This window comes from Ammospiza caudacuta, chromosome 12 (genome assembly GCF_027887145.1).
Source record: "Ammospiza caudacuta isolate bAmmCau1 chromosome 12, bAmmCau1.pri, whole genome shotgun sequence".
Taxonomy (NCBI): Eukaryota; Metazoa; Chordata; class Aves; order Passeriformes; family Passerellidae; genus Ammospiza; species Ammospiza caudacuta.
In genome coordinates this window covers 19,351,595-19,370,369 of record NC_080604.1, presented here as the reverse complement: position 1 = coordinate 19,370,369, position 18,775 = coordinate 19,351,595, and the positions used below count along the sequence as shown (strand labels likewise).

Sequence of the window (18,775 nt, the reverse complement as noted above, 5' to 3'; positions counted from 1 at the left end):
ATGCATGAACCAAAACCATCTGCCTTGAATTACAATGTAACTTGTTGCAATTTTTGTCATTAATTGGTTATGAAAACCAGACTTTTAGGAGGACTTCCTCAAACTTTTTTTGTGTTCATAACTTTTTCACCTCTTGGATAAAACAAAGAAAATGGTTTTGGAGGTAGAAAATTTCATCTGTATCTCTATCTGATCCTATTCTGATCTCTAAATGTTGTTATTCAGAGGGCTTTTTGTAGTGCTCTGCTGTAAATAACAACACTAGATTGAGACTGAAGGGAGAGCACTGTGAACATTTAGTTGTCATGCACTTAGTTTTGTCTTCATAAAAGTTAATAGGCCTAAGTAGCATCCCTGGGTCATAAAGGACATTTTGTAGGATTTGGTACAAATTTGTTAGGAACAAGCTGGGATGAGAGACCAGGATAACAAAAATAACAAAATCTGTTCACACAGCCCCCCAAATATTACATCTTTGTTGTTGCTGTTTGTCCAGAAAACTATTCACTGCAGAATTTCATATTTTAGGGGATTAACATAATGATTTTCAGTGATGGGAGATTTCTGTTTTGCTGGTCTTAAAATGCCAGAGAAAAAAGAATCATGCACAGCAGGTGCTGTGAATAGCAATTGCCATTCTGGGCCTGTGGCAAAATTTGTCACAGTTTTGTTTAATGCTGTTTCTAAAAGTCTGCAGAGAATTTTGTGTTTGATACTGTTTTAAACAACATCACTTAAAACAATGTCACGTAGTCAGCAGGAGAGAGAGGCAATGCAAGGCTCCAGTCCTGAGGTTCAGTCACCCCCAAGCACTGGGAAAATCAGAGTTTGACTACTGGAAACGTGGAATATTTTACATAACACATCACATATGACTGGGTCAAGTAGTTGCAGGAACCAGCACTGCATATAAACCCCTTCTGCTGCTGTTGAGTGTCTCAGTGTAGATCTCAATAAAACAGACACATAAATCTTAGGGGAAGTTCTGCTGCTGGAGCTCAGTGGGGTGGCTGGAGCAGCCACTGGGAGCTGCACAGTTACTCCAAACATTTGTCTCTAAACTACAAGGGGATTTAACAAAAATGAGAAACCAACCCAACAACAAACCTGGGTAGAAGTATTACCTGTGCTGTTTTACCCCCCAGACACCACGGTTTGAGTGTTTTTGTCTGTTCTTTGCAGGGTGAAGAAACTAAAGCACTGACTCTGGTCCTCCATCGAGACTCTGGATCTCTTGGATTTAACATTATTGGTGGCCGGCCGTGCATGGTATGTTAATTGTTAAAATATGTTTGCCCTTTCCAGTTGGGAAAAGCGTGTAGGTCAACACTTGGAGGAAAAATGTTGCTGACAAGCATTTGGTCCCCTTGGGATTCCTTCAGAGCAGTTCTTCCACTGGGGTTGTGTGGATGTCCATTAACCACGCTGCCTTTTCTCTCGCTGCCTGTTTGTTCCTGCATCTCATCACAGCCAGCACCACTAATCCCAGTGCAGTGCACTCCCAACGTGATAAAACCCACAGTGTCTCTTTCTCAGACCCTACTGCTGTGAACTTCATGGGTTGAGAGCCACAACTTTGGCCCCTTTCATTAAAAAAAAATAAAATATTTACTCTCCTTTCCTGCAGAGATCCAGCAGCTCTCTGTGTGGAGGTGAAGGGATGGAACTTAAACAGCTTGGTTTTGAGTTCTGTGATTTCAGCAGATGTTTCCTGCACCACACACTCACTAATGGATTTTTTTGGGATGCTTGTTGGCTGGAGCTGCTGCATATGACTTTAATTACATCAAGGAGTGGATTATACCTTGTCCTAGTAATTTAGAAAGTATTCAGAACTACTTCTTGGCTGCTCAGAAATCTGACATTAATCACAATCTATTCCTGGTGAATTCACTTGAAAGTTATTCTTTCTTTGGAGTCTTTCAAATTTCTGAGACATTGTTCTGCACTGGTAGAAGCACAGTACACAGAAATATGAAAATACCTTGTTAGGTGTAAGGTGTTTTTATGGGTTTATTTTCAAGTCTCCAGAGCAAAAGCTGTGCGACTAAAAATGAAAATTGCACTGTTGTCTTATGTTTGATGTGCAAGCAGGCTGTGTCTCACTGGATTTTGCTGTGAGAATAATTGTAATGACAATTACTCCTGAGCTGGCCTAAGTCAGAGCAAAATGATTATCAAGCAACTAATTTACCTAATGGAAGCCCATCCCTGGTTGCTTAATCTTCCAAAATCAGAGTATCAGGTGTTCTCATTAGCACAAAGTAATTCCATATTAAGACATCAGTAAGAATATTTCTCTCAAATTACTTGCACTGTTGTGGCATGGACAAGCTTCAGCTGAGGGCAGATGAGAGGGACAATAATGTGCTCTCCTTTTCATCCCTGAAGGACAATCAGGATGGCTCATCCAGCGAAGGAATTTTTGTTTCCAAAATAGTTGACAGTGGGCCTGCTGCTAAGGAAGGAGGGCTGCAGATCCACGACAGGATTATGGAGGTAAGAGAATACACTCCTTTTAATAGTGCAGGCTGCAGCTCAGCTCCTCACATGGCACATTTGCTGTGGGTTTGGGAGAGTGGACTGTGGTGAACACTGTCTAGAACATCTGTCTGTGAAAATATGCTGGGCTTGATTCAGTGCTGACCTCCAGGGCTTTAGGTATAGTCCTTCCCTAAATATAGAAAGCAGATTATGGATGGTATGTGCATGTCCTGACTTTCTGAGGAGCTCGCATCTCTCTGGTATGCCATAGATAGTTCTTTTTTAAGCTGTTGGAAAGTTGGAAGTTATTTAGTTAAAACCATATGTGAAGTATCTGTGGTGTAAAGCATGATGTTATTTTTCTTGGTATTTAAGTTTTGAGCAGTCAGGGAAAATTCCGCTCTGTGATTTCTCTATGGTTTATCATAAACCCAAGTAACTCCTTTAATGTTGTTTGTGAGTTCTTACATTACTCAGATTGCAGTCTGAATTTCTCCTCATTTTGCCAAAGTCTTGACCTCAATAAAAAGCTCTTCCTGTGAAGGAGATGGTTGCATGAAACTTTTCTCTAAATTTGCAGCGAGCAAATTTCTTTTTTGGGGAGGGGAAGAGAGAGCAAGAAAGAGCTTCATTTTCATGAAGCAATGCAGCTGACGGTGAGTCAGTTCCCATTGTTTGGCATTTTGCAGCTACAGAAAAAGTCTTCCTCACTGTCTTATTTTTGTAGGCTGCAGAAACTTTGAGAGTCTATTGTTCAAAAAGATAAGTGTGGTGTTTGTTGCCAAGGATATCATGGAACGGCCAGTTTCTCTAAGTAATGGAATTCCATTGCTCTTATGTTTTGCAAATGAGCAATAAACAGCTGTTAAGGATTTTCTGTTGGCAGGGGACAAAGTGTATTTGCTTTTTCTGTACTCTTATGGCAAATTGTATTCACAATCTAGTAAGGGTACAAAATATTAATTAAGTTTCTTCATATGGGAAAGAATGGAGCCACAGTAGCAGAACTATAAAAAGATAAGAAGCTGAGCTGTGAAATGATCCAGAGTTGCTCAAACCCTGTGTGTGATGTAAGATAATTGCGAAAAGGTCTGGACAGTTTTGTGAGAACTCTGATTTTGTTTGAGCTGAAGGTTTCCCATAAGCCTGAATTTCCCCACAGCCTCCTTGGAAAGCTGACATCCGTTTCTGAAGTAGTGCACAGTCACATAAACCAAACAACTGTATGAAAACCAAAACTCTGGGAGATCAAACGCCCCTGGGTTAGGAAATGTCCTGGTCCTGGTTCAGGCTCTGTGAGCTGTGGAGGTGACCCTGGCTCAGAGGGGACAGGGACAGCCAGCCTCCATGGGCTCTGCACCATCTGCTGCCTTCCAAGGGACCTCCCTCCTCCTGATTTTAGAGTTTGCTCCTTCCTCACTGCTCCCCAAGCTCGGTGCTGGTGCAGGCTGAGGAAGGAGTCCCACTCTGTGCCCAGAGGAGCTGAGGGACACGAGGGGACAGGCTGGGTGAGCGTTCCTGCCCTGTCCCCTCCCTCAGCACAGCCATGCCTGTGCCAGCAGTGCTTGTGCAGAGCCTTTGCACAGCTCAAGCTGCATTTTCAGACGAGAGAAGAGCCCAGAACAAAGACATCAGAGGGATTTGTTGGATTAATAACACGCCAAGGGTAGCAGGAACCCATGTGTTGACATGGGGTGACGTGTGTTGACAGCTCTTGTTGTGCTGGCCACAAACTCATTGTCATGTTCACTCTTCTCACCTCTAAATATACACAAAATGCTGATGGAAATGGAGCACATTGTTTCCCAGGGGTTGGCTTTGGGTGCCTCCAGAGCAGCATCACTCTGGATCAGGAGTGTGCAGTGGAAGCAAGCCCTGAGTGGTGCCCAGATAATGTGGTTTGATTCCCATGGTGGGGCAGTCTCCAGGAGTGCTAATGGAATGCTTTTCTAGATAAATTCATTTGTTTCCTGCAGCCCAGCCACTCCAGGCATCCAGTTCACAGCACTAGACTGGAGTGCTCTAAAAGTGAGCCCTTTAAAACACAGATACTGTGCACACCAGCCCCAGAGAGCAGCTGTTTCATCCTGTGTTCCCTGCAGTTTATATTTAGCACATTTTATCTAACCTTGCTCTGGGTAAGGAAAAAGGGGGTCCCCTCCTGCATCAAGGCATCTAAGTGAGCTTTATCATCCTGGTGTCTAATTATCTTAGATAATTGAAATACCCGTAAACAACCTAGGTGAGAGTTAGTAATGGCCAGTGGTGGTGTCCTTCTAGAGGCAAGTTTTTTCAATAACCTTCACACTGTCAAAGTTTTGATTTGGGAGTTTGACTCAAAAATTATTTACAGATGTAGCTGTAACTGGGAAGACACAGCTGGAGAACTTGGCACAGAGCAGAGCATCCTAGCAGGTCACATTTGCTTTCAAAGGCATAAAAAATGGTGAGGAAAGATGGCAATTCACTTCCCTAGAACTGACTTTAGCTATCTAGAGCTCCTTTAACTTGTCCATTCAATAATAAGGTTTTATGGATCATCAGCATGATTCTTCCACAAAGAATTCTTATTCCAGTATAAGATGCTGAGCACAACATCTCCCTAATTAATTCCAGCATCTATCACAGAGAACTTACAATGAAGTAAAACACAAATCATTGGATTTCCTTTTGGAAAATGTTTCTTTGCTGCAGATCTTCTGGTGGATGTGTTTTGGAGCACATATGAAATAAGAGCGTCACTTCTCATTTTCAGAGCTGCCACAACATTTCTAATTACTGAGCAGGGATGAGGGAGAGTGAAATGCAGACACATCAGGGAACTGTTCAGGGCTGATAGCAGAAGCATTTTTTTATTGCTGCTTGCTTGCAAATTCTATCCCCTGACAATTTGATCCAGAGATAACCTTGGAATTATGTCAGAGATAATTTTTAAACATATTTGCCTTGTGTAATTTGGATTTCCTGTTCTGCATTTTTCAGAAGGCTGAATGCAAAGTTAATCAGGTTTAAGAATTTACTTGAATTTTCTTTGGAAGAGATTTTTGGGTCCATTTCATCTCATTGAAACAAGTAATGGCACTGTGAGGTCTATGTTGCTACTACTAAATGACAAAAACCAAGATAAATATTGCATGGTCTGTACTACTCAGTCATCAGAGCAGCATGTGGCAAATACAGAGAAACAGCCTTTTTCTTGTATTTTCTTTTACAGAATCTCTTGGATAATGATATTTAGTGCTTACATATGACTATGAAGATCATGCTGTGGCTATTAGCTGCTCAATAATTTCCCCTCACTATTTAATAATACCCTTACTCTGTATATGGGTGATCTGAGGCACAGAGGGAAAGAAGTTCTAGAAGCTCTTGCCAGATTAGAGTTACAGATTTGGATTTTGGTGGTTTTGTAACTTCTCTATGTAAATCAAGGCTTCTTCTTACCTGTATCTGTTCTCAGATTTTTCACAATGAGTTTAGGAGTGAGGAAGTCACAATTCTGGGAGATTTCCTCTGCTTTCACTACACATTTTTCATGCAGTTCTGTACTTGTGCACTCAAAGCCAGCAGCTGATTTCTACTGGTGATTTACTGAGGTATTGTTAAGATGTTCCATAGCAAATTGCCACGTTAAAAACATGCTGAAACTATTGATTTTTTCTGCAAAGGAATTACTGTTCTCATAGATTTCATTTTTGTCAGGGTAACAAAATGGTCCTAATTTCCTCTCTCAACAGAAGTTGGTTCAGGTCCCAGCCCTGAATGCCTCTACGCAGCTGCTTGGCATTTCTTAAGACAAAAATCCGATTTTCAGAGTTATTATTTTTAAGCACATCAGCCCTGAAAGAGTATAAATTAAATCTGGCATTCTCTTCTGGCTAACTGGTAAACTTGTTTGTTTAGCCCTGGGAGTGCTGGAGAAGAAGGAGGCTTTTGAAAAGGCTGACTGCTGGCCACCTTAAGAAGTTTGCAGCACAATTAGGGCACTGTTGAGGTAGTCCAAGCTGTCACAGCCTTGCTGAAACCTGGAGGATTTATTCCATCTGGGACTCGCCCGGTGTTTCATGCTGCTCACAGGAAGGATCATTAGTTTAGGAGTTGAGAACACGTCTTAGTTCATTTGATTGATTTTCCCCAAAGCACACTCATGTGCTACAAATTACAGGCTGCTTTTCCAGGGCGTGCATTTCTTCACAGATTACACACGAGGACAATGAAACTTTTTAGCGGATCTCGCGGATGTACAAACAGAATTTGCCGTTCGCCCCGCTGTAAGTGTGGCGTTTTGGCAGAGCCACTTTCTGCTCACAGGAGGGGGTTAGGTGGATTTCAGGGAGATTGATTTGGTAGCTGTGTTCACAGCACAGCCTCTGAGAAGTCACATCAGCGCTGAGGAATCCATCAGCCACAGAGGAATGGCAAGAAAGGACGCTCTGGCAGGAGCAGGGTGAACCTTTCCCTGCCAGGGACACAAAGTGAAGCGAGGATGGCTGTAAAACTGAGTGAATGAATAAAGGAAGAAGCATTCCTTGTGGTCTGGTGGTGCGTGATGGTCTCGTTTTTCCAGCAGACTGAGCCTGTGGCTGAAAGGGCTCAGTGTGCTGCTGGTCTGGCTGCGCTGTCACTGCACGCTGCTGCTGCCCTGCTCACCTATCACCACTCACAGGCAGCTTCCACAGATAATCACTCACTAAAATTACTGCCTGATCACTCACTAAAATCACTGCCTGAACACCACCTTCCATCCCTGATTTGCTGCTGAGCACTTTTTAAAACAATGCCAGCTTTAGCAGGATAATCCTCAAGCTGGGTGCCAGCTGAACCCTGACAAGGATATGGATTAAACAGAATTGTCCTGAATGGAAAACTCAGCCCTGCCAACAAGATTTACTGTGCAGCTCCGTACACTCAGGAATTAATTTTCTAGAAGAAAACATTTTCAGACAGTGACTTAAAATTGGCTGCTGCAGTTCCTGCCAGGACACGCAAGCACACGAGAGCGTTTGTGGGGAGCCAGTGCAGCTCCAGCACACTCAGCTCTTTTTGGAGTTTTCCAAAAAGAAAAAAGAAAGAAAACTTCCCAAGGCCTTTGTCCATATCTGCTAATGGTATCTCACAAAGCAGCATCGTGCCTGTGCTGAAACACAGATCCCAGAGCTCGGGAGAAAGGGAGGGATAATAACAGCCCGGAGAGGAAAATGTAAATGAAAACAGGCGGCCTTGGTTATCGCTGCATTTTTTTCCTCTCATAAATTTATTTCCCTGATTTCATACCAGCACTGCAGGCTGAGCTGTGGCAGGGAGGTGGGGAAAGCAGGGGGATGAGACAGAGAACCAACCAAAGAGGTGCAACAGGATTGCTACACTAAATAACTGTAATACTGTTCTTCCCACAAATAAAACCATTAAAAAAATTGCATGGAATGAAAATACAAGTGTTGCAAATAAAAAAAGCAGTGTTGTTTCAAATGTTATGGACCAACACTCTCTGACCTGCAGGCTGCAGAGCTCAGGTTGTAAGCACATTTCATGCTTCAACTTTTGCAAAGGTCCTGTGTGGGTTCCCCTCTAATTTCCACACCATCTCATTCCTTCTTCTTTTTCATACAAGTCCACATCATGCTGACCCTAAGCGTAATGTGGGCATTTTGAATTTGTGGAAGCTTAGAATATTGGTCTCAAGGGCGTGTTGAATGAATAAGAGGTAATTAAGTTATCAAAAAAAGCTCTCTTAAACTCAGGAATAGATCCCTTATGCATAACACATCTTAAATTAATGGGATTATGGTTTGGAGTCCTTTCTCCCCTGCACTTTCCTCCACTTTAGCTTTTCTTGCTCACACAGTCTTGAAAACAATCATTTCAGTCTTTAGCCAGCGTGAAATCTCTGCCATAAAACCATCAGTGCTCTCGAGATGGGGACCATGACAACTGCGCACAAATCAGGAAAATAATTGCCACTGCTGGAATTGGGAGAAATGCCAAGTTTTTTCTTGGGATGAAGCATCCACAGTCCTTGCAGAGAAGTTAAATAATGTTGCTCATGTTTGTGTTGGAATTGCAGTTAAACAGGAAATTGCTCTTGAGAAAAAGGAGAATCAATTATGAGGAATTTGCTTTCCAGGTTGGATCCTCTTGCCTCAAACTTTGCATTACTGTAAGGTAATGGAAAAATTGGAAAAATTGGGAGAAAAGTCCTGTTGATACAGTGCTTTAAAACACAGTGAAAGTCAGAGATTATACGAACCACCTATCAATCTAGAATTTGGGGTTAGGCATTATTACTCTGTCAAATAAATGAAAAATAGCTGGTTCATCCTCTGTAGCTCAGCACAGAAACGTGTCAGACTCCAACAAATGTTGGGGCATTTTAAAGGATGCTCATAGAGCATATAACAATGGTACAATTTAATCTTTTCATTTGTGGTGCAATTCCTTGCATTTTGAATCCTCTCATCAGTTTTCCACATTTCAAGCCAAACCATTATGATTAACTGTTAGGTTTTATTTTTGGATTTTTTTAACGCACGGAGTCTTTTTAGAGAAAACACACAGAATGTCCTATCAACTATTTTCACACATTTGATATCATAATTGGGCAATCAGGCACAATCATCCTTAATTTAGTACATATGTGGCACATTACCATGCCAGTTGGGTTAAAGATATGCATGAAGTGCAAATTAACTGACAAAAGGAGCAAGCTCAGACCAGCTCCATCAAAAGGCACTTCATTCCCATTTGCATAATTCTTCATTTGGAATGAAAAATGGAATTTGTTGAGCAAACGTGAAAAATGCCAAGTGTGGGAGAATGACCCAGTCTGCCTGGGGACCCCAAATCCTGGTCCTGCAGCTCAGCCCTGGGTAATTTGGGTGGAGGGAGTTTTCTGCAGAACAAGAGCGTGGTGCTGTGCTGGTGAGAAGCACAAAGTCTCTCCTGCCCAGTGGTCTGTGTAGTTTTAGTGAAATAAGGTGTTTAAAAACAAAATCGATTCCGGTACTGGATGTGGGGTTTTTTTTGTTTATCAAAGTTGCCAAATGTTGGGGTTGGTAGGACAAGAAACACTGCAGCCAGGAAACCTGGAAAAGGAGAGTGCTCAGTAGAAGTTTATCAAACGTACTCTAGCACATTGTATGGCAGTTATGGCTTTAGATTCATGCTCTCCTTCATACATAAAGCTTTTTCATTTTCTTAATTAATTAATTCTTTACACTATGAAAAATTATCCACAATTACCTTCAGTTCTGGGCTTGAAACACTGAGAGGTGACAGCTTATCAACGTTGGGTATTTAGTTCCAGCATTGCTGACTGCTGCTTTACTTTCTGCATGTTTTGATCAATTACAGAACAATGTAACCTGACTACTTTATATTCCACAACAAAGTACAACTACTTTGTACTTGTAGTTTACAACTACAAGGACTTGTAAAGTTTTTTAGGCTCTCATAAATACAAATGGGACTGGGCTGACAATAATAGCAGTTGAAAAATTTTGCTTCACCACTGAAGCTTTTAGAAACAGTATTTTCCTTTTAAGACTTTTATTGTACATTTTTAGTATCCAAAGTAAATTTGTGTTGTGTTAGCTTTCATATAAAGGAGTGCCATCTTTCAAGAAGCTTCTATCTGTAAAGTCTTATATCTCTAAAGGGAATTTACCTCTGGAAGGGGAATTTGGCTGTGTTTTAAAGGCTGTGTGGGGGAATATTCCATCCAGAAAGGAAATTTGAGCCTTTGGGGTGAAGGAGGAGTGGTCCAGGAGGGTGATGTGGGTGTGAGCAGTGAATGGTGGAGACACATCCCATCCCTGTGTGCATGACAAGGGACATCCCTTTGGTGAGGCACCAGGGCATTCTTAGTCCCAAAGAGTGCAAACGTCTTATCTCCATTATCTCCAGCTTAAATTATGCATTAAATGTGCATTAAATGTGGGAAGCAGGTGGAAAAAGAGGCAGAGTATGGAAAACAGTATATTTTGTTAGTGCAAGCCCTTTTTCTATAGCCTAATTGAGCCTGGTATTAAAATACTCTTAAAAAAAAAAAAAGCCACTAATTTCTAGATCCCTTATTAGGATCTGGACCTGTGGCTCTCAGGAAAAGCATTCCCTTTCCCACTGGCACAGCTATCATCCACAGCCCCAGAGGAGTATCCACATTAATTATATGCTCCATTTAACAGCAGTACAAAATTAATCCTGTTTGGACAGAGATTAGATGCTATATAAAGAGCTGTGCCTGCTCTCTCCAGTGTGGTGAATTTTATCTCACAGTGTTTGCATTTTAATCTTTATTATTTTTTGCCATCATCCACATGACTTTGAAGGGCACAAGAGTGCAAAGCTGAGAGCAAGGAGCAGGTGTGGGGATGGAGCGTGGCTCAGTTTAATTCCTGCACAGATTTTCAAAGACAGGAGCCACAGGTGCTCAATCCTGGAAAATACCACAAGGCTGTTGGGAGGAATTCCATTGTTGCAGACAACTTTTATAAAAAATCCTTTCCTTAGGATTTTTCCTCCTGAGAAGCTGAGAGGCCTCAAGAACAAAATGTAAACATTGATTATCTGCTGCTGTGGGATGCAACAGGTGCATCTGGGATTGGTCTCATGTTGGATGTTTATAATTAATGGCCAATCACAGTCCAGCTGGCTCAGGCTCTCTGTCCAAGCCACAAGCCTTTGTTATTCATTCCTTTCTATTCTTAGCCAGCCTTCTGATGAGAACCTTTTCTTCTATTCTTTTAGTATAGTTTTAATGTAATATATATCATAAAATAATAAATCAAGCCTTCTGAAACATGGAATCAGATCTCTGTCTCCTCCCTCGACATAAGACCCCTGTGAACACCGTCACATTCCATCTCCAATTTTATCAAGCAGAGTAAAATCACTGGGTGTTTCCAAGGCTCATGGCATGGCTGGGGTTGGAGAGGAGCTTTGGGGAGCAGCTGATCCAGCCCTTGCTCCAGCAGGGTCAGCCACGAGTCTGCCTGGGGGGAATGAAGGCTCACACACATCCTGCACCTGAATGGTCCTTTGGGCTGAGCAGGAACTTGAGCTGAAAACTGGTAAATATTATACATCTGCTTGATGGATTGGATGAATATGAGAAAGAAACCAGCAACAGGAAGGGAGAGTGAAAATGTTTCCTGAGCCATTTGAAGGTGGGGGGAAAAGAAAAAAAAAAAAAGCCAAAACTTTTTAGTGCTATTTTTTCCCTTCTCTCAGTTCTGCAGGCCTCCCAGCTCAGGAAGATTTAGTTTACTTCTTAAAAGGTCTTGCTTATAAAGCAGACCTTTTTCTGGCTCTGGCCAGCTCTAATAAAAATTAGCAGTAACTTTAGCAGCTGCCATACCACATGACTGCTTGGAATTGCATAACTTCTTCTTCCTCCTAAAGAAACACACAAAGATCATCTGATCTCCACCCCTGCAGCCTTCTCCAAAGTGTTTTTCTCTAGATTCCTAAACAGAAATCTTTTTCTCCTTTTTTTTAACAAGCCTCTTTTCTCAAGCCCAAAATCTGACAGCAAATGGTGAGGGGCTCTGGGCAGAGCTTTCATCAGTTAAGTGAATAAGGTGATTATTTGTATTTTTGCTACTTCAAGCTCTGTTACTGTTCATAAGTAAGAAGCCATGCCATGGACAATAAAAATACTTATTTTTGGGGATTCAGGGCCTGTATTTCTGTGAGCATGGGTTTGGATGGAGGAGCATTGTGGTTTCCAAGGCCATGGTGGGAAGGACAAGGCTTCCATGGCCACTCTGGATATAAACTGGACACAGTCTTGGCTCAGACCAGGTCCTGTTTGGAAATCCCCAAGTACCCAACCTGATCTGCTGACAGAGGGGATGGAAATTGGAAATTAAAAATTGTCAGCCTCTTCTAGATGTGTGACATATGGAGATGGAATTGCTTTCTGCCTAATTGTGTTTCCCTTTAGCAAAAATGACCCCCAAGTTGATAATTTTCATCAAAACCTAAGAACAAATAACCCCTTTTCTGTACAGCACTTTTTTCCCAAGCAACTTCCTTGCAAAGAAAAAAATAATTTGTTTTGTCAGGGTACTCCACTGAGTGCATATTTATTTATCTCTCCCTTGTAGCTCATTCAGAATTCATTCCTATTTTGTAAGTCTTAAAGAAATCTCCTGTCTATAGTTACAAGGAAGGCTTAAATGATTGAATGAAAATCCCCATGTGTGCCAGACTCTCTAGAGCTTGCTTCATCCTAAATCCAAACAAACAAAGCCTGGTGATGATAATATCATGGAATATGAGATGTTGCTGAAAAACCAAGGCTGCTGGCGCCCAGGGGAGCTCTGGGAGCTGCACCTCCTGGAGCCTCTCACTGCCTCGCACCCCGTAATGTTCCTGTAACTGAGCTGAGCCAGTTCTTTTAAGCACAATAAAACAGCAATAAAATGTGAATTTATGTAATTCTCACTTTTGGATTCTCCCTGCCAGCTTGTCAAGAGCCCTGACTCTCGTTTTGGAGTGCAGGCCTGGCCCCTTGGGTGCTGGGGATGAGCAGAGGCACTGGGCTGTGCTAGCCCAGAACTGTCCTGCAGCAGCTCTTGCTTTAATTTCACACAGCCAGCCCTGTGATTCCTTCCCAGGTTTGAAGGAGCCAGTGCACACTGAGCCACTTCTTTTTAATCCAACTTTTCATTGTTTTCCCTTCATTTTGGCCTCCTTCTTTCCCCTTAGAACCTTTGTAGGCAAAGTTCCCTCTGCAGCAGGGGAATCATTCACGTTTCTCTTACAAACCTTTCTCCGGCCACGAGAACCTCCTCCTTCACTTTTACCCAGTTTTATGTCCTGCTGCTAATTAAAATGCTCTCTGTCTTTCTCTGCTTCTAAGTTGACCCAAAAGCAAGTTTTTTGCCCTGTTTTTGGCATTTGCAGCCTTGCTGAGCAGCTGATGTTAAAGTGAGTTACAAACCAAGGGTGGCAGAGGGAACAGTACAGGATATTTCAGCTCTAGCACATCTCCAGGCTTTGCAGCCCACTGAAGGCACTTTCCCTGCTTTGTCACTTCAGTCCAGCTCCTTTTCCCAGCCTGCCCTCCCCAAACCTTCCTGTGGTTCTTTGTTAGACACCCAAACCCGTTGGATTAATGAGAAACACTTTGGTGACTCAGTATCTCAGTGGCTTTTTTGGTGACTTCAGTATCTCAGAAATAGGAGCTGGGAGGCTGAGAAGCTGCTGTGAAGTTTCTTTTGGGATGAAATTAATTTTTATGCATAATCTAAGAGAAAAGCCCTCCAGTCTGGGATGACACTCAGTCATTTAAACTTCCTGCTTGCTTTGAATGCTGTGTTACAAGATGAACAGACTCACAGAACAAAGGAACCGAAACTAAGATGATACACCTGTCACTGCCTCTGTCCCTTTTGTCCCAAATAACTCAAAATAACTTGTTTTTCTTTTGTTTATTCCCTTGCCTGAGGTGCTCCTCAGTGTGAACAAGATGCAGAGGCTGGTGCTCAGCTCCTGTTTGTGTCTGATTGCAAGGACTGAATTCCCCTCCTTTAGAAAACCTTTGGAGAAAAACTAAGCCCAAAAGCTTTTAGCTGCTTAGGAAGTGTTTCAGGAAAAAAAATGCAATTATCATGGCTGCTTGAAGGGAGTTGTCACTGAAGCGATAAACCATGGCAGAATTTGCTTTTCCTTATAGGAAAATGCAGATTAAGGCTATAAAGGGAGGTCTTGGGAAAGGTCCTGCCTGCTTTTTGCCACCAGGCTCGTAATCACCCCCAGTCATTCATGTTCTGAGGCGATCAGGTGATGAACATCATCCTCTGCAGGGGCAAAAGGGACTGGGAGGTTGAGTGTGCCAGTGAAACGTGCTGGAAGAATAAATGCCTTTGTTTGTATCAACCCTTCACGTGTTAATCACTTGTTAACTGCAAACCACAGCATTGCAAGCCAGGCAAGGCCTTTCTCCAGGGAAATTGAGCTGAGTGGCCAGGGATGGTAGGATGGTATTTAAAAGTTGCTAAAAACTGAAAGGCAAATGCTGCCCTGAAGTAAGGAGCACAATGTGGGATTAATTTGATACCTGTCTGTCTGAAGTCAGCAGTGAAGATTTCACTGAGGGAGTTTTTGGGAACTGATGGCCACATTCATAAAGTCTAGGGATAAAAAATAAATTTACAACTATTTATTGGAACTGTTACTGGAGGTTCTGTGCAAGCCTATGGGATCTGTAGGTGAGCAGACACCCCTGGATAAAGCTGCCCCATTAATTCTCTATCACAGTGGAGAAACCGAAGCATGTTTTAAATGTTCAGGTTGAGGGGGGGATTTGTTTTTCTACAGCCAAAGTTGCTACTTCTTTGCCTAAATTAAAGGGTATGCACAAGATAAACAACAACTGGGGTCTTAGGCACTGCTCAGTGTCAGAGTCCATAAACATGGGAAAATAATGTAGAAGTGACAAATTCCCTGATACATAACAGGCACAAATGTATTTTCCATCTATTTTGAATACTGAAAACATTAACTCATCTTTGGAGAATCCAAATTGTGGTATTTCACACTTGAGAAGAATTTTATGGAAAACAATGTCAGATTCTCAGTTCAGTCTCCCATTTTGTAACAACACAGTTGTTGTAAACAGCTCCATTTCTGCTTCCTTCAGTTCCTAACATCCACATTTGCAACTGCTTTTATCCTCCCAATAAACCAGATTTTTGACAGGAGAAAGTGAACCACAATGTATTATGTTGCTGCCTAAGTATTACATATTTCCTTTTTAAGCAAATGAAATGCAGCATTATCTTAATGTCTGAAAATGAAAAACACTGGGGTTTTGGGTTTTTTTTTTCCTTTTCAGAATATTCCTGTTATTTTGTTACAATGCAGTAATTTCTGATTTTAAATTTTGATTTCTGTCTTTAACTGCAGAGTAGATACAGGCTTGGAGCCTGGAGTAATGACTTAGAAACACACTGACTTCTACCACTCTTAGTGATTTAGAGACACATCAGACTTGTGTTATTGTCAGGCATCCAAGTTATTTAAAATTACTTTTCTCTGAATGTAAATTTTTTGTGCATGTCATGATCTAACTAGATTTACTCTATTCAAGTTTATAGTTCAGCCCCACAGTTAAAAGTTTTCTTTTGCTTGGATGTACAAATTCAACAAATTCTAGATCAAGGTCAGTTCTAAAGCTCCAGTTTATTTTGGTTGTTCTCTCCCAACCATTACTTTGTCCATCATTTAAATTGCCTTTGGATTAAAGTATTTTGTTGTATCAAAACAACAGGGCATTTTAGGCATTAAGAGCACTGAGCATATCTCTGAATCACAAACGGGGCTGATTTTTGTTTTGCTTTATGCTGTGCTGTGTCAGACAGAGGATTTCCTACCGTTGTTTGGGGAAAGAAAGCTGGGGCTGGAAAGGAAAGCATAAAAGTGATTGCCTGATGGTTTAGTGTTACAGACCACCTACCCTGAGAGGGGAGTATTGAAATGCTGAGGGAGGAAAAAAGCCATAGCCCAGCAACAAACAAATCAGGGAAAGCTTAGTGGAAAATTAGTGGAACAATAAAATATGATTCCATTTTGGTAACACTTTGGTGCTTGGAATAGCTTTACGTGGGAGAAAATGAAAAGCAAAAGGAGCCACTTAAGGGAAAGCCATTAGACAGACATTTAGAGACTTTCTAGACAGACCTAATATAATTTTATACACTCAACTTGTTATAAAATCTGTGTATATATTCAGATGTTGCCTTACATAATTCCTTGACTTTACAGTTAAAAGAAGGGAAAATAAGCAAATAGATAAGGAGGGGAAAGAAAACAAAGCATGTATCTCTCCAGAAGAGGCTTTTTTAGGGAAGAAAGCACAGGGCAAGATGTTTTAAATTCTTTTGGGACCTCAACAAGCAATTTATCTAGAAACTATTTATAAACTATTTTTATAAAGTCTCAGTTGGTGACAAATAGATGTATCTTAACTTAAAATTCACTTCTGGATGCAATATTTACCTAAGTTTATTCACATTCACCCTTAAATAATCTGGTTTGCTTTGAGGCAATGTTTGCAGTGCATTCTACACACATCTGATTCAGGGGCAGCTCTGTCCCTGGGGGTCCTGCCCACCTACAAATCATAGATTTTTCCCAAAATAGGAGAATCTGACTGCAAAACCACAGACTGGTGTGGAGCACTGAACTCGAGGCAGAGCATTACCACAATCAGTTTAGGGCGTTCAGTTGAGTGCATGAAAAACTTTAAATAACACAGAAATAAAAAACAGAAATAACACAGAAATAAAAAACAGAAATAACACAGAAATTAAAAAAGCTGTCAGCTGAAGTTGGAAGTTCACTGAGAATATTTTCCAGAGACAACAGCTACACCTCTCTGCTGTTTGTCTGCCTGCTGAGCTTCCATGAGAGCACTGGGGAGGAATTTAGAGGGGAATAAAAGCTTTTATTCCCAAACACATTTATCTCCATCCCAGTCCCTGGGGAATCCAAGAGCACAAGTGGACACATCCTGGCTGCTGGAACAGGCTGTGCTCAAGCCAGCAAGAACTGAGAGAGTTCTTGCCTTGGGAACCCTGAGGGGAGGAAATTTGGGTTGTGATCTCCTCTTTTGGGGTGAGCCTGAATCCATCCATTGTTTCATGGGAGAACAGCTGCAGGGGACACCAGGGAGGAAGGAAAAGCTGATTTTTCTCCAAGATGGAGCTGAAGGTTTTCTGGTTAAACAGATGTTCCTGCAGTGGCTGTTGTGTACTGATAGAATCAGTTATCAGCCTGTAAAAGCCAATAGGTTCAATGAAGCAAAATGATGTGCAACCCATTTTAAAGAGGCAGCAGGGTGAATTTCTCACTTCACCCACTTAAACCAAGGTAAGATTTCAGTTATAAATCAAAAAAGGCCATTTCTGCCCTGTCAGGAGAGGAAGAATTCTCCAGGAGCAGCTGCTGTGGAGGCTCTCGCTCACTTTCCCTCCCAGGTGGGGACTGGGATTGTTTCTCCCTTTTAAGAGACCCCTCTCACTGAGCCCTGGGATGTGGAAGGACACTGGAAACTATTTGGAGTCCTTGCAATAGGTGGTTAGAGTCAAACTGCAGTTCAGAAAAGTTGCAGTCTTTCCAAGGTTTTCATTTTAGCCACGTGAATTATTTCTAATTTACTGAGACAGGAGTTTCAGCAAGTTGTGCACATCATTTCTATTTGCTTTTTCTAATAAGCAGCCAGGGCAAGGGTGATTTCTGTTCTTTCTGCCTCAGAATGTGTGTGAGCAAACAAACATCTCATCTCACATGCAACAGCAGCACAATGACCAGATGTCTTGTTTATGCTTTAAAACATTTTTGTTCCAGCCCATAGATGAAATTCTTTCCACTTTAAAAATGTTCAGCTTGAACTTGGGCACTTAAAGGATTCCTGATGACAGAGCTGGATGAGCCAGCAAGATACACACTCTTCTCAAGGGCTTTCTTACATTGAATTAATATAAATGCCTTTCATGGCCTGAGGAATTTGCAAAGGTTTCCTCTGTTGCTTTAATTGTTCCTCTGGATGGAACCAGATTTGGGCCCCAAGACCCAGCAAGAACAGAACTACTGCCTAAAAGCTGAACTAGGGCTGCCCTGCAGGGTCAGAGGGGTTTGAAGAATCTCCATTCCTATTTCTTCCAGGAATGTAAGAATCTACTTTAACAAATACACATGAGAAATTGTCCCACGTGAAGGTTTCATGGTTCTTTCTTGCAGTGCCCACTGTCAGCTCTAAAACCCACAGAGTCCAAGTCTGAAATTCTTATGAAAAAAGAGTTGTGCTCATTTCTGTCATAGTTCACCCAGCAGTGCCCTCATGGAATACCTGCAGCTCTCACAAATCTTCAGCACAGCCACACTGAATCTGCTTTTTCCAGGGGAGGAGGTGGGAGAGGACAATTATCAAATATTTGCTATTGTTACTGTGGCAGTGCCTGGGGACCCTCACAGAAATCAAATCCCCATTGTCACCTCAGCTTATCTCAAATAAAAGCATAAATGTTCAAAAACATAAATATTTAAAACCATAAATATTCAAAAATGTTCAGGGTGAAGCCAAGAGGGTTTATATCACAATTGTTGTCAGAAGTGACCCACAAAAACTCAATTTACCCAATTCCATGGACTGGGACCCCCAGCCTTTAGTCCAGGGAGTGACTTAACCACAAAGGCAGCAGCTTCCCTTGGAAGAAGAATAAATCCACCATTATAATCCTCTCCAGGTTCAGTGCTGCTCCTGGGTGTAGATGGAAGCCCGTGG

At 41.8% G+C, this 18,775-nt stretch overlaps 1 protein-coding gene across 1 annotated transcript in view; it reads left to right on the top strand.

Moving 5' to 3' along the window:
- The window catches only part of PDZRN3 (PDZ domain containing ring finger 3), a 133,700-nt gene that overhangs the window by 5,717 nt on the left and 109,208 nt on the right, over positions 1 to 18,775 (top strand). The window contains exons 2-3 of the mRNA XM_058812932.1: positions 1,183 to 1,269; positions 2,392 to 2,499. Of these exons, the coding sequence (XP_058668915.1) occupies positions 1,183 to 1,269; positions 2,392 to 2,499 (195 nt within the window). The remainder of the gene's footprint in view (positions 1 to 1,182; positions 1,270 to 2,391; positions 2,500 to 18,775) is intronic.